Genomic DNA, 14,965 nt, shown 5'->3' with positions numbered 1-14,965 from the left:
GATGTGAGTACTGTAAAGGGACTGATGTCGATTCCAAGGTCCATGATATTTGTATTATCAGAGCAGGGCAGGCAATCAGTGGAGATCAAAATAGGCAGTTCACATTCTATCAAAGAAAGCTGATACTTGATATCAGGCAGGAATTGGGCACTGGTTGGTAAGGCTCCTGGGTTCAGGTGCCAGGTACAAGGACACAGACAAAAGGCCAGGAATCCAGTTCCTGAAAGCAAGAGTAGGGGCCAGGAGCATCCAAGTATAAATTTCATGAGTGTAGTTGAAAACATGGAGCTGAAACTTCTGTAGGAGAATATAGAATGTTAAGTGACCACCTTTACAACCAGGCCTCTTGGCTGGATCAAAGAATAGTGGAGTTATACCATATTCAATTTATATAATTCGAACTAAGCTTGACTAAAAGAGATCAGTAGGGAAATGGCTGTTAAAATAATTTGGCCTCAGTTGCTGTCTCTCTTGTAGTGTAAGCACGTCATATCCCTATTTCTTCATTTAAAGATAGTTTTCCCTATTATCTGGACTCTGAATTCAAGTTAGCTCTTTTATCTGCTACTTAACTGAAGAAATAGTCATCAAAGGAAAGTTAATTTATTAGTGTTTTTTGTTTTGTTTTTGTATGTTTTTGTTTCTTGTGGGTTTTTTTTTTTTGCTTTGTGTTCTAATTGATAGGTTTTAGTTGTGATTCTATGATAAAACAGATTTACTTTATTTATTTTTAAAATTTTTTTTTTTTTAATTTATTTATTAGAGAGAGAGAGAATGAGAGATAGCACGAGAGGGAAGAGGGTCAGAGGGAGAAGCAGACTCCCTGCTGAGCAGGGAGCCCGATGTGGGACTCGATCCCGGGACTCCAAGATCATGACCTGAGCCGAAGGCAGTTGCTCAACCAACTGAGCCACCCAGGCGCCCCCAGATTTACTTTATACCCTTATTTCTCTCTCATTTCTTTTTCCCTCCGTTCCCTCTCATTTCTTTTTCCTCATACTTTCTCCATGTTTCCTCACACCTACTTTGTGTTTTGGCTTCCAGTTCCTATTATAGTTTTCAGTTGGTTTTCTCTTTTTATAGTACTTTTTTTTTTAAAGTAGAGTAATATTTTTGTAAAATATTCAAACCACACAAATCTGTGGAGTATGGACTAAGTTTTACCAGTCTTACCACTCACTGAGGCTACCACTTTTACAATTTGATGTATATCCTCGCAGAACTTTTTAATGCATACACAAATATATGTAATGGGAGTTTTTTTTTTTAAATATAATTATAATCCTGTTGCTTTAGAATTTGCATTTTTGCTTAGTATTTATTGATCATTTTACCATGCCAGTACTTAACAATTTAGACACTCTTGGTGTACATTTTATTCCTTATTTTTCACAGTTAATTAGCATTGCCCCAGTGAACATTCTTACACACATGACTTTAGATACTTGCATTATTTTTTCCTGTAGTATGTAGATTGCTGATTCAAAGAAATGTGCATGTAAGATTTTGACAATTATTGTCAAGTTCTTCAAAAATTTTGTACGTAAAATATAATAACCAAGGTAAAAAGACATATGACTGAAAAAATTTATATCAAAGACAAAGGGCAAGTATTCCTACTATATAAAGAGCTTCTAAAAATTGGAAAAGAAAAGCCGTACTTTGGGAAAATGGGCAAAAGATGTAAACAGGTAGTCCACACAGAAAAACTAAGTGTCCCTTAAATTTGGGAAAAGGTGCTTAATTTCACTGTAATGGAGAAATACAATTAAAAACTGCTTAGAAATATCATTTCTTCCTTATCTGGCAGAAATCCAAAATCTATAGTTTGTTGGTAATGCTGTGAGAAAATAATCACTCCTATATATTGTGGAAAATATAAAAGGATAAAGAACCTATGGATAGGGTATTTGGCACTATCTCACAAAATTATGTAAACCTTAAGCTTTAATTCAGCATTCTTAACTTCTGTGACTCTAACCCAAAGGTACACTAACGGAAAAACAAAATGACATGTATATTAGACTATTCATTGCAGCACTGTTTTTTATCAGAAGGTTGGAAACAATTCATTGTCCATCAGTAAGGTCTAGTTGAGGGAACTGAGATACTTCCATAATGATAAAAGTACTGTGCAGTAGTAGAAAAGAAATCATACTGCTGTGGAATGATGTTCAGGATATATTGTTAAGCCTAAAGCAAGGTTCAGACAGTACATAGTGTGCCCCTCCCTTTGTGTGTGTACATGTTTTGTTGTGAGGGGGTGTGAAAATTAGAATTTCCAATTTACATGTGTTTTCTTTTACATATTTGAAAAGCAACAATAGAAAGATAAACCGAAACCAATAAAAAATGGTTATCCTGTAGGGAGAGGGAGAGAAAAGAGAGAGAAGGTGAGTATGGAAGCAGAACTCTCTGAATGTACCTTATTTGATTGATATACTTTAAGAACCATCTAAATGCTTTATATAATAATGAAATAAAATTAAATTTTAGGGACACCTGACTGGCTCATTCAGAAAAGCATGCAACTCTTGATCTTGGGTTTGTGAAATCAACATTAGGTATAGAGATTACTTAAATAAATTAATAAACTTTAAAAACAATTAAATTTTTAAAAGGAAAAACAAAGTGAGCTCCAAAAAGTGGAAACAAATGAATCTAGCTGTTTATCTAGTTAGCTGGTGTTCTAAACACAGAGACATATATTCTGCCTTTCTTGTAGGGTCTGTGTTATTAGTGTAATCAAAAATGTTCTTAGTAAAACATTCGCAATTTCTAAAAGCAGGTATAGCTAGCAAATCATTTTGGAAATGGTAGATCTGGGCAGTGATCATCAGTGGCTGATAAAACCATTAGGTGAAGGTTTGATGGGGAACTTGGTGGGTGAATCAGTTTGATACTGCTGTATCCACCATTCATTTTAAATATCAGCCAGACACAGGGTGCTTCCTGTATTACGGTAGTAAGTAGTTCTCAAGAATATCTATGAAGTATTCTTTTTTTTTTTTTTTAAGATTTTATTTATTTATTTGACAGAGAGTGAGTTTGAGAGGGAGAAATAGGCTCCCTATAGAGCAGGGAGCAGGGTACTGGGCTCTATCCCGGGACCCTGGGATCATGACTTGAACTAAAGCCAGATGCTCAACTGACTGAGCCACCCAGGCACCCCATCTATGAAGTTTCTTGCACCAACAGCAACAGAAGAATCTGGGGTGGGGGTGGGGCAGTAAAGCCTCTAGATAAAATTACCAATTTACAGGAAATAGGGGAGATAAAGGAATACCATGAGGATGCACCTAAATCAAATGCACAGTGTGGGAAGTGCTACAGGACAAATGAAGCCGGATTCTTCAACATGGCATAAAAATAGTGAGGAAAGAGAACTGTGTTATATAGATTAAGGAGATATAAAACATTAATATACAGACTTAGTTTAGATCTTAGTTCAGACCAACTATAAAAAGACTTTTTATTTAAATATACTCAGATGAAATGAAAGAATTGTTGCAGGTGCTCTTAACAAAGAGGTACTTATATTTTTAACAGTACAAGTTTTTTAAAAATATGTTAACTGAATTTCAGTATAGTTTATTTTATTTGCAATGTCATGTATTTAAGTGCATTTTAAACCTCATTCTGAGTAGGATTTATAGGTTTTACCAGACTTAACCTTTTTGCTATGGGGAGGGGGCCCATGGCAAAAAAGGTAAAAGACCCCTTGATTTGTCAATTTTTGTGGTGTATGTGTTGTTATCTGTATTTATAGGTGAAATCATAGGATTCCAGTGAATTGCAAAGTCAGATTATTGATAATTGAAGTTGGGTGATAGATATGGGGTTCATTATACTATTCCTTACTTTATATGTGTTGAAAATTTACATAATTAAAAAAGTTAAACTTTATATCAATTTTTAGTTTAATAACGCCAATAACGTATGTAGTGGAAAGCTTATTGTGTACATTTTTACAATATAAGCTTTGGGTTTTTTTCTTTTACTCTGACAAAGAATAAAACCTTGATTTTTATTTTCATTTCTTTAATTATATAAGAACATTCAGGATCTTTGTCCTTTCTCTTACATAATTGCTCTTTGTTCTTTGCCAATTTTTAAACTTAGTCTCATTGTTTGTTGATCTTGGTGATAGGTATGATAAAGGCTCCCCCAAAGATGTACACATCCTATTGTCCAGAACCTGTGAATATGTTACCTTACATAGTTAAAGAGACTTTGCATATGTTAAGGATTTTGAAATGGGGAGATTATTTTTTGTTATCGTTGTGGACCCACTGTAAATTATAAAAGTCCTTATGAGGGGGAGGCAGAAGAGTTAAAGTGAGCAAAATAGATGTGAGGATCACACTAAAGATCAGGGTGATGTAATCATGAGACAGGGAATGTAGGCAGCTTCTAGAACCTGGAAATGGCAAGGATTAGATTTTCCCCTATAGTCAACAGAAGGAACACAACACTGCTGACACTTTGATTTTAGCCCATAAAACCCATTTCATACCTCTATAACCTCCAGAGCTGTAAGATAATTTGTGTTGTTTTAAGTCACTAAGTTTGTGATCATTTGTTACAGCAGCAGTAGGTACTAATGTCCTTTGCTGTATAAAAGTTAAACATTTTTCATTTTATAGTTTCTAACATTGAAATGATATTAAAAGACTTCCTTACTTCAGGAATGTGAACATATTATTTCTATATTTTATTTTTTGTTTTGCTTTTTTATCTTTAATCAGTGTATTTTATTTTAAACTTTTAATTGTGAGATAATTATAGATCTACATGCAGTCATAAGAAATCTTACAACTTAACTAAAAGATCCAGTGTCTCCCTTACTTAGTTTCTCCCAGTGGTAACATCTGGCAAAAGTATAGTACACTATAACAACTAGGATATTAATATTTATACAGTCAAGAGACAGAACATTTTCATCACCACAAGAATCCCTGATGTTGCCCTTTTATAACCACCCCCACTTCCCTCCAACTCCAACTCCCTCCATAACCCCAGGCAATCAAAATAATTTTGTCATTTCAAGAATGTCATATAAATGGAGTTACACAGTGTATAAACTTTGGGATTGGTGTTTTGTTTTTGTTTTTTTATTATTTCGGGTTTTTTTTTTTTTGTCAGCATAATTCCTTGGAGATACATTCAGGTTATTGCATGTATCTATTATTTTTTCCCTTTTTATTGCTGAGTGATATTCCTTGGTATGAAATATACCACAGTATGTTTAACCATTCTCTTGTTGAAGGACTTCTGAGTGGTTTACCATTTTTGGTTATTACAAATAAAGTTGCTATAAACATTTATGTAAAAGTTTTTGTGTGAGTAAAAGTCTTCATTTCTCTGGGATAAATGCCAGGAGTACAGTTGGTTGGTATGGGTAGTTGCATGTTTAATTTTATAAGAAGCTGCCAAACTTTTTTTAGAGCATCTGTGTCATTTAACATACTCTCATCAGCAGTGTGAGTGATCCAGTTTCAGCATATCTTTGTCAGCATTTGGTATTATTACTCTTTTATTTTAGCCATTCTGATAGGTGTGTAGTGACATTTCAACATGGTTTAATTTGCATTTTCTTAATAGCTGCTGCTGCTGAACATCTTTTTATGTGTTTGTTTGCCATCTCTATTTTATCTTCTTCAGTGAATGTCTGCATGTCTTGCTCGTTTTCTAATGGAATTTGTTTTTCTACCATTGAGTTTTTCCTTTATGGATCTTGCTCTTGCTCTCAAGTCTAAGAACTCTTTTACTAGCTCTGTATCCTGAAGATTTTCTCCTATATATTTTTCTTAAATTTTCATATTTTACAATTAAGGTTGTCATTCATGTTGAGTTTGTGTTTGTATAAGGTGTGAGATTAGGTCTTGTACTTTTTTTGCAGGGGCGGGGGTTATTGATGTCGTTTTACTTTAGCAACATTTGTTGAGAAAGCTTCAGCCCACCCCACTGAATTACTTTTTGTACCTTAATCGGAGAGAGAGCAAGAGAGAGGGTGCACAAGCAGGGAGAGTGGCAGGGAGAGGGAGAAGCAAGCGCCCTGCTGAGCAAGGAGCCTGATGCAGAACTTGATCCCAGGACGCTGGGATCATGACCTAAGCTGAAGGTAGACGCTTAACTGACTGAGCCACCCAGGCGCCCCTTGGGTTCTCTTTTCCATTGGTATACATGTCTGTTTCTTTGCTGATACCATGCAATCTTGACTACTCTAGCTATATAATAAGTTTCCCCCCATTTTATTTTGACTTTAAAACGTTTTAGCTATTCTAGTTATTTTGCCTTTCCATCTAAATTATAGAATAGTAGTGTCTATATATACAAAAAACTTTTGCTGGGACTTTGATAAGAATTATGTAAACCTATGTATCAATTTGGGAAAAAATAGCATCCTTATGAGTCTTCCATTTCAAAAACACTTTTATTTAGATCTTCTTTAATTTCTTTCATCTGCATTGTGTAGTTTTCAACAATCTCCTTCATGTTTTGTTAGGTTTGCAACTCTTTCATTTTTTTTTCCTAAAGATTTTATTCATTTATCTGACAGCACAAACAGAGGGAGAAGCAGGCTCCCCACAGAGCAGGGAGCAAATAAATTCAGCTTTTAGTTTTGGATATTGAATAGCATTATCCTTTCTTTCTTTCCTTTTTTTTTAAAGGCTTTATTTGTCAGAGAGAGAGAGAGAGAGCACACACGCACAAGCAGGGGGTGCGGCAGGCAGAGGGAGAAGAAGGTGAACAGAGAGCCTGATGCGGGACTTGATCCCAGTATCCTGGGATCATGACCTGAGCCGAAGGCAGATGCTTAACTGACTGAGCCACCCAGGCGCCCCTGCACCTCTTTCATTTTTTTTCCTTTTTTATTTTAGTAATTATAAATGGTATTGCATTTTTAATTTTGGTGTCCATGTGTTCATTGATAGTATATAGAAATACAATTTATTTTTGCATGTTCATCCGTGTCTTGTGACCTTGCTGAATTCACTAGTTAGTACTAGGAGGGTTTTGGGGGGGTTGTTTTTTGAGGGTTTTTTTGTAGCTTTTAGAATCTTCTCTGTAATCAGTCATGTCATCTGCAAATAAGGAGAGTTTTATTTCTTCTTTTCTGATCAGTATGCCATTTATATCCTTTTCTTGCCTTGCTGAATTGGCTAAAACTTGCAGCACTTTGTTGAGTGAGAATAGTGTGAGTGGTTATCTGCCTTGTTCTTGATTGTAGGAGGAAGGCATCTGTCTTTTACCGTTAAGTATGTTGTTAGCTGTAGGTTTTTTGTAGATCCTATTTATCAGGTTGAGGAAGTTCCCTTCTATTTCTGTTTTTCTGAGAACTTTTATCATGGGGGTTAAATTTTGTCAGATGCTTTTTCTGCACTGAGTAATATGCTCATATGATTTTTCTTAGCTTGTTAATGTGGTAAATTATACCGATTAATTTTATATATTTTTGTTTGTTTTTTAAAGATTTTGTTTATTTGACAGAGAGAGAGATAGCGAGAGCAGGAACACAAGCAGGGGGAGTGGGAAAGGGAGAAGCAGGCCTCCCGCCGAGCAGGGAGCCTGATGCGGGGCTCGATCCCAGGACCCTGGGATCATGACCTGAGCCGAAGGCAGACGCTTAACGACTGAGCCACCCAGGCACCCCTAATTTTATATATTGAACCAGCTTTGCATCCCTGGAAAAAACCCTACTTGGTCATGGAGTATTAATTCTTTTTATATACTGCTGAATTCTGTTTGCTAGTATTTTGTTAAGGATTTTTGCATCTGTTTTAATGAGGGATATTGATTGGTAGTTTCCTCTTTTTATACTGTTGTTTAGTTTTGACATAAGTTAATATCAATTTCAAAGATAAATTGGGCAGTATTTCCCCTCTGCTATTTTCTAGAAGGGATTGTGTAGAATTGGTGTAAATTCTTTAAATAATTTGTAGAATTCTTGAGAAGCCATCTAGACCTGGAGATTTCTTTTTGGGGGTGGAGCTTTCAAGTTATGAATTTAATTTCCTTAATAGTGACAGGGCTATTCAAATTACCTATTTCATATCGAGTGTGTTTTGTTACTTTGTGTTTTTTGAAGAATTGGTCCATTTCCTCAAAGTTGTTGAATTCGTGTGTGTGGATTGTTTGTAGCATTCCCTTATTATCCTTTTGATTGGAGGAGGCAGCTTTGACTAACCCAAATACAGCTTAGAAACTAGGGTCAGTCCCCACAAGTTGCATGGCTAATACAATAATAGTAAGGTGACAACTGGAAGGATAATTGGGTTATTGATAGGAAACTAGAAAATTCTGGGTATACAACCTTCAGTGTCAGATCAACTCTAATTTTCTATAGAATGTCATTTGCCGGTTTTATGTGATTACTCTTTTAGATAAATTTTAAAGTCAGTTTGTCAAGTTTCAAAATAAATTCCTTTGGGGCCTAGGATTAAATTTATAGATTAATTATAAGGATGTGTGTGTGCACGTTCCCACAGGGAAGGAATCAGAGTCAGTGTTAAAGTATGCCTGAAAAAAAACCCTCTCTGCTTTCTATTGCCTCAGAAAGTCATCATTCATTTTTTGTGTCATGTGCTAGTAATTATTTAGACTTGGTTATAACTTTTTATTTGCAAGTAATTTCAAACAGAAAAAAGTGCAAGAATACAAATTGATTTTTCTGGTTTCTCTGTTCATTGTTTTTTGAATACCACATCATCCTCTTATTTTAGCATTAGTTAATTTCACTGCTATACATACTTGAGCCATTCTTTCAGAAGAATGTGTGGTAGGTTTTGAGGCCTTGCAATGCCACCCAAAAAGCATCTACCTTATAAACACAAAGTATCTACACTTTAATGCCAGTGGATGTTGAATTCTAGATTAAAATGCATTTCTTTGAGAATATTGAACAACTTGCTTCGTTGTTAAGAAAAGAGAATGCTGGGACGCCTGGGTGGCTCAGTCGGTTAAGCGTCTGCCTTCAGCTCAGGTCATGATCCCAGGATCCTGGGATCCGGCTCAGGCTCTCTGTTCAGCTGGGAGCCTTCTTCTCCCTCTGCCTGCCGCTCTCCCTGCTTGTGAGTGTGTGCTCTCTTTCTCTCTGACAAATAAATAAAATCTTGAAAGAAAGAAAGAAAAGAGAATGCAATTCAAGATCCAAAACTATTTGATTTGCTTGCTAAGCCAGGTGTAGCTGTTTATGTAAAATAATCTCTCTGAAGAAAGCAGGAAGCTCATCTCATAAATTCAAGAGTGAGTTAGGCTTGTAATTTTCCTTTCTTTGTTCTGAAAGAGTTTGTATAAATTGGAATTACTTGTTCTTTGAATTTTAATAGAACTTGCGAGTAAACCAAGTGGTCCTGATGTTCATTATGGGAAGATTTCTTAATGACTGATTAAATGTTACTATTTTAATTTTTATTTTTCTATGAATTTGTATATTTTAGTTTCAGATTTAGTGATAAAGTTGTTTTTAATATTGCCAGGTGATTTGAATATCTGCAGCATCTCTAATTATGACCCCCTTTTTATTCCTAGTGTTTGGGTCTGTTTTTTCCTTTTCTCATTTATAAGTCTTGCCAGAACTATGTCCATTTTGTTAGTCATGACAAAGAATTACCTTTTTGTTCTGTTGAGGCTTTCTTCTATATCATTGTTTTCTGTTCATGAAATTCTACTTTTATTTGTATTATTTCATTTTTTCTACTTTATATTGTTCTGTTTCTAACTGCTTAAGACATCCAGTTCATTAATTTATTTCAAGGTTTTCTTACTTTTCTGATGTAACTATTTACAACTAGAATCTCTTTCTATATATTCCTTTTGCTGCAGCTGACAGGTTTGATTATATAAAGTCTTTTTATTACTTTAGTCCTCTAAGTATTTTCACAATGCTATTATAATTTCTTCTTTGACACATGAAGTTTTAGAAGTTCCCAAACAGGAGGTTTTTAACAAGCTCTTTTTGTAATGATTGTCAGAGAATATGGTTGTAGGATACCAAATACATGAAAGTTACTGAGACTTTATCACCTCACATTGGTAATTTTTATATATGTTCCATTTGTATTCTTCTGCTTAGAAGTAATACTGGTGTATGCTTATTAGATCAGACTCACTGGTTTTGATGTCAGTTCTTATCTAGCCTTATTAATTTTTTTGTATCCTTGACTTATTACTGAGATAAGGTTAAAAATTGTCCTCTGTGACAATGGATTTGTCACTTTTTTTTGTGGTTCTGTCAGTCTATTTTGGAACTATGTTAATAGGTACATATAAGTTTGGCTGTTATGTATATTTAATAAAACCTTCAATTGTATAGTGAACTTCTTTATTACTGGTAATGGTTTGCCTTAATGGTTTGCTCTTTTTGTGTATTATTAATAAAGCTACACCAGTTTTGTCTTGGTTAGTATTAGTATTCCTGTTTTTGTTTATGTTTTTTTCATATTTTTCCTTTCAACCTTTTAGTTCTCTTAGGTTTTCACGTGTATCTTTTTTGAAAAGCACATAGACTACTCCTAGACCTTATAAAAATGTTTTGTATGTGGTTACAGTGTAGCTGAAGCTGCTGAAAGATGGCAGAAGAAGTGGTGGTAGTAGCCAAATTTGATTACGTGGCCCAACAAGAACAAGAGCTGGACATCAAGAAGAATGAGAGATTATGGCTTCTGGATGACTCTAAGTCCTGGTGGCGAGTTCGAAACTCCATGAATAAAACGGGTTTTGTGCCTTCTAACTATGTGGAGAGGAAAAACAGTGCTCGGAAAGCATCTATTGTAAAAAATCTAAAGGATACCTTAGGTAAGTTATTTTTGTATTAAAACACCAAATAATACTTTCTTTTAAATGGATGCTAGAGCTTGGTTCTTTGTATAGAATTTTGGCAGCATTGGGCAGAATTGACTAGAAAAGGCCAAGACTAGAATTTCAGCTAGGCCGGGGAGGTTTGCTCATAGCCGGGATTCAGCCAAGTCAGAAGAGCAGTAAAGTCCATAAGTGTTAGTGGGCAGTTTCTATAAATCTAGCTGGTGTTCAAGGGCCAGACCAGTGTGGTGCCCATGAGCGGACTGAATCTGATCCTGTAGCTAGGACCCCTTGAACTGTGAGTGCCTGTTGGGGTTTATGTAACTTCTGCGTCTAATTGAGACAGGGATAAATGAGGGAGATTCAGAATTGCCTCCTTGGCATTAAGGCTTTTTTTTTTTTTAACATGGCACATTGCTGTATTTTAACCTTTAATAGCTTACATTTTGAATTTTGCTTTTAAAAACAAACCATCATTTTGTTTTTGCATTTGATAAGAGAGTTTTAAATTGTGGATTATTACTGTAGATTACCATCTACAAAGCTGATTTCTTATTTTGTTTTTCTTTTTCCCCCCTTTTTCTTCCTCTAACTGTAAAGTTTGTTTTTACTAGCTCTCCATTAGGGCCAGAGATAATGGAACCCGCTTCACAGTGGGCTTGGCTGAGCTGATAGGAAGGAAATATGCACAGATGAGGACTGGCCTCTTTCTTTTTTCTTTTAATTAAACTGTACTTGGCCGACAGGAAGGAATGGGAGGGACAGAATTTCATTTTTGGTATTCAGGCAAACATGCTGTACTTAATGGTTCTTTGTATATATGTGGATGAGAAAGTAAAATTTCTCTTTGCAGAAATAGTTGGGGAGTAATGTGGCATGTTTGACAAATGTGAAATATTATTGACCAACTGCTTTATATTAGCTTTATTTTTTATTCAGCATTATTGTTATTCTAGAGTATTCTTTCAGATACCAGCAATAGATGACAAATCTTTTATTTTTAACACTGTAAAATAGCCAAAACCAAAATATAGTATGACTCAAAGTAAATATAAAATATTTTAATAATGGTTTGTGAGTGAATGACATTTCTAGTATTCTAAAGGTAGTTTAATAAAGGGAGTTATTAATCTGGATTTTCACCATGACTTTTAACTGCTGTTTTTGAGGTTACCTTTTATTAAGATTTTAATAATTAGCAAATAAGACCATTATTATTAGTTTTTAAGTGAAGAATAAATCAGAAAGAGATTATCCTTGACAAGCTGAAGAGACCATAGTGAGAGCCAGGAACTTCTGATTTTGTAAATATTGGACACTTATTTAAAGCATGTAGATCAGATACGGGGAAAATTAAGGTAACTTCTATGAAGGGAGTATGAAGTGATGAAGGCACAAAAGGATTAGGGCTACACCGAGGTAGACTTTTTTGTTCCTTTTTAAAAGGATACTAGTTTCCTGGGACTAGAGCAAATGTTTAAACAGAAGATCGTGAAAAACGTATATCATAGAGCAAAATGGAAATATATCCCAGTTTTAGATAGCCTGCATGTAAACTTAAAAAGCCCAACTGGTTAGAATTTTTATTATTTGTTAATACGCCTGGGAAACCTTCCATACTATTTTCTGATATTATTGAGATGATTTTGGAAAGACTTTATATCCATTTAAGTCCTAGAATATCTCTGTTAACTTTATTACTATATTATAGTTATTGCTGCCTATATTGCAGGATACTTGAAAACAATTGTTTTAAGTTAATGATCTTTAGTTTTCCTGTATAATGATGTAATTCCAACTTTTGTATCAGGTAGCCTTCTCTTTCTCAGAATTTCTGAACCCCTTTTTGGTAACTTAAATGTCCTATGTGGTTAATGGATTTGTTTCACAATGATTGTGCTGGTGGAGACATTGTTTGAAAAATAAGAGAAAAAGGAGAAGACAAAGGAGAGAGTGAATGCATGAATATATTTTCAACTATTGAAAATATATGCTTTAAAGCGTCTTCCAAAATAAGTTTGAATAATAAGGTAACATTTGTGGCCATGATGATATACTTGTTTTACAGGTTCTGTTATAGTTCAGTGGGGGGAAAGTTTTAGAGAGAAGCCTCAGAAAAACTTTCTATTGCCTGGGTGTAGGCCAAGTCACATGGATTGGGTGTGGGGAGTTCAGTGTTGCAGAACAGACCAGGAAGCTCACTGAGAATTATCCTGAGCTGTGTTAACAAACTGACAAAAGAGAACTCGGGATTTTTATTCAAAATGGATTGGTTAAACGTCTTTAAAGATTTTTTCAGTAAGTTCGTGTCTTTATTAAGTCCATAGTTTTCTTGTAGTTTTTGAATTAGATTTTTCACTTTAAAGAATTTAAAGAAAAACTGTATGGAACCTGGTACGTTTATATAATAGACTGGTGCTTTATACTGTTTATGAAACATAAGCTAAATGATTGGTGATACTTCAAATAATATTAGTTTTGACTTGATAAGTAATATGGTTTTAAAATGTTTTAGTATCACTGTTTAAAAATAAAGAGAAAAAGGATATAAATGAGTTTGCAGTTTTAATTTGGTAACTTTGAACTTAGCATAGACATTTGAAGTGAATTAAATTATAACATTAAAAATATGAGGAAAGAAAGGATTAGGTGAGCAAGTTCCTTCATCCTGAGTATTTGAATTAACGTTGTTTTAGTACTTTTTACTTAGATTTTAGAGGAACAATATAGAAGGTAACATTTAATAAAGTAGTAAAGAGAGTGTTTTGATTTAATCAATGTAGGATTGCTGGAAATGGTTCTTTTGGTAATTGTGAGATTTGATATTTTGAAATGAGTCTTGAGAGCAGCTGCATACAAAGAAAATGAAAGCACTGAAAGAAACTAGTGAATTATTGGGATTGTTTTGAGTCTGGGTCATAATGTAATACTGATACTAACTTACCAGAGTCTAATGTGTATATTTGCTAATGGCCTTTTTATAATCTTATGATAGTGAACTTGATTTGATCTCTTTGAACATTTGTTTGGTGTTTCTAGAAAAATGAACAGAGGAGTTGTTGTAGAAGTCTCATGCATAAGGAATCTAAGGAAACAAAGAGTAACCTGTTGAGAGGTTTCATTTTCAGTCAGAATGGAAAAGGAGCAAGTACTTAGTTGAGAAAGAATATTGTAATTGTAATATTAAGATTCATTTGTTTCTTTAGTTAACTTTGGTGGCCAAGTGAATCCTTCTGGAATATCTCTTTTGTTTACTTTTTGGAAAGTTAATACATTTTTAGATCCACTTTTTGGGTTAGTTTTCCTTTTGGAAAGTTACTAATTTATTCACTTGTTTATCAACATATTTTTCTTGAAAGCCTACTGCATGCCAAACAAAAACCATAGAATGAAAAACTAAGACTAACTTGGATAGAATTTACATGGTGAGGAGGTAGATGGGGGTTGTTATTTAATATACAGTGGATTTCATATCTTGGTTTGGTCATAAGTGATGGTCACTTGGTGGTCATAAGTGACCATAAATCAACCAGAAATGGTGTAAAAAGAACCATTGATAACAGTGATTCATTATATACCATCAATACAATGATAAAATTATCATTCTCTCTGTTGTCTCAGAAGGTCGATAATCTTAAATACATTTGTAGACCTGAGGGTCTGGGTTTGAGATTTGCAACCAAGATACTCCTTTTTTCATTACCTGCAGCAAGCCAAAATTTGTATTTATTTTGCTTTGCAGTAGAAGATTAAGTAAATGTGCTCCTTGTGTGGTGGCTAGAGTAAACAAAGAGGGTACAGTATTTTAGATAAAACAGAGAATAATCAAAAATAATAATTTATCTTATTTCATGTAGATGAAATGAACAGATAAAAATACAGAAATTTAAATAAAAATTTGTAATGGAAAGAACACCATATATTTGTATTTAGAATTCCCTAGTTTTGCTCCCAGATATACCACTTATTTAACCATGTGGCAGAGGGTATATAACTAGACTTTCCTGATTTCTTATTATTTGTGAAGGAGAGTTGGGCAAGACTAGATGATCCTGGAATGTCCCTTCTAACTCTAAAAGTGTTATAGTCCTGGTAAAACAACTGATCAGTCTTACATGTGATAGAAATCAAGGGAAAATCCATGAGGGAGAAGCTGGTTTTG

At 34.4% G+C, this 14,965-nt stretch overlaps 1 protein-coding gene across 6 annotated transcripts in view; it reads left to right on the top strand.

Annotated features, from left to right (window-relative positions):
- NCK1 (NCK adaptor protein 1) overlaps positions 1–14,965 on the top strand; it is a 77,804-nt gene that overhangs the window by 48,011 nt on the left and 14,828 nt on the right. For all 6 annotated transcript variants that reach the window (XM_028099189.2, XM_088026151.1, XM_028099188.2 and 3 more), the window contains one exon: positions 10,554–10,800. In XM_028099189.2, the coding sequence (XP_027954990.1) occupies positions 10,575–10,800 (226 nt within the window). In that variant the 5' untranslated portion in view covers positions 10,554–10,574. The remainder of the gene's footprint in view (positions 1–10,553; positions 10,801–14,965) is intronic.

This window comes from Eumetopias jubatus, unplaced genomic scaffold, assembly GCF_037043125.1.
Source record: "Eumetopias jubatus isolate StellerSeaLion01/CBP00866 unplaced genomic scaffold, mEumJub1_p1.0 scaffold_1, whole genome shotgun sequence".
NCBI lineage: Eukaryota > Metazoa > Chordata > Mammalia > Carnivora > Otariidae > Eumetopias > Eumetopias jubatus.
This window is presented reverse-complemented; position numbering and strand designations above follow the sequence as displayed.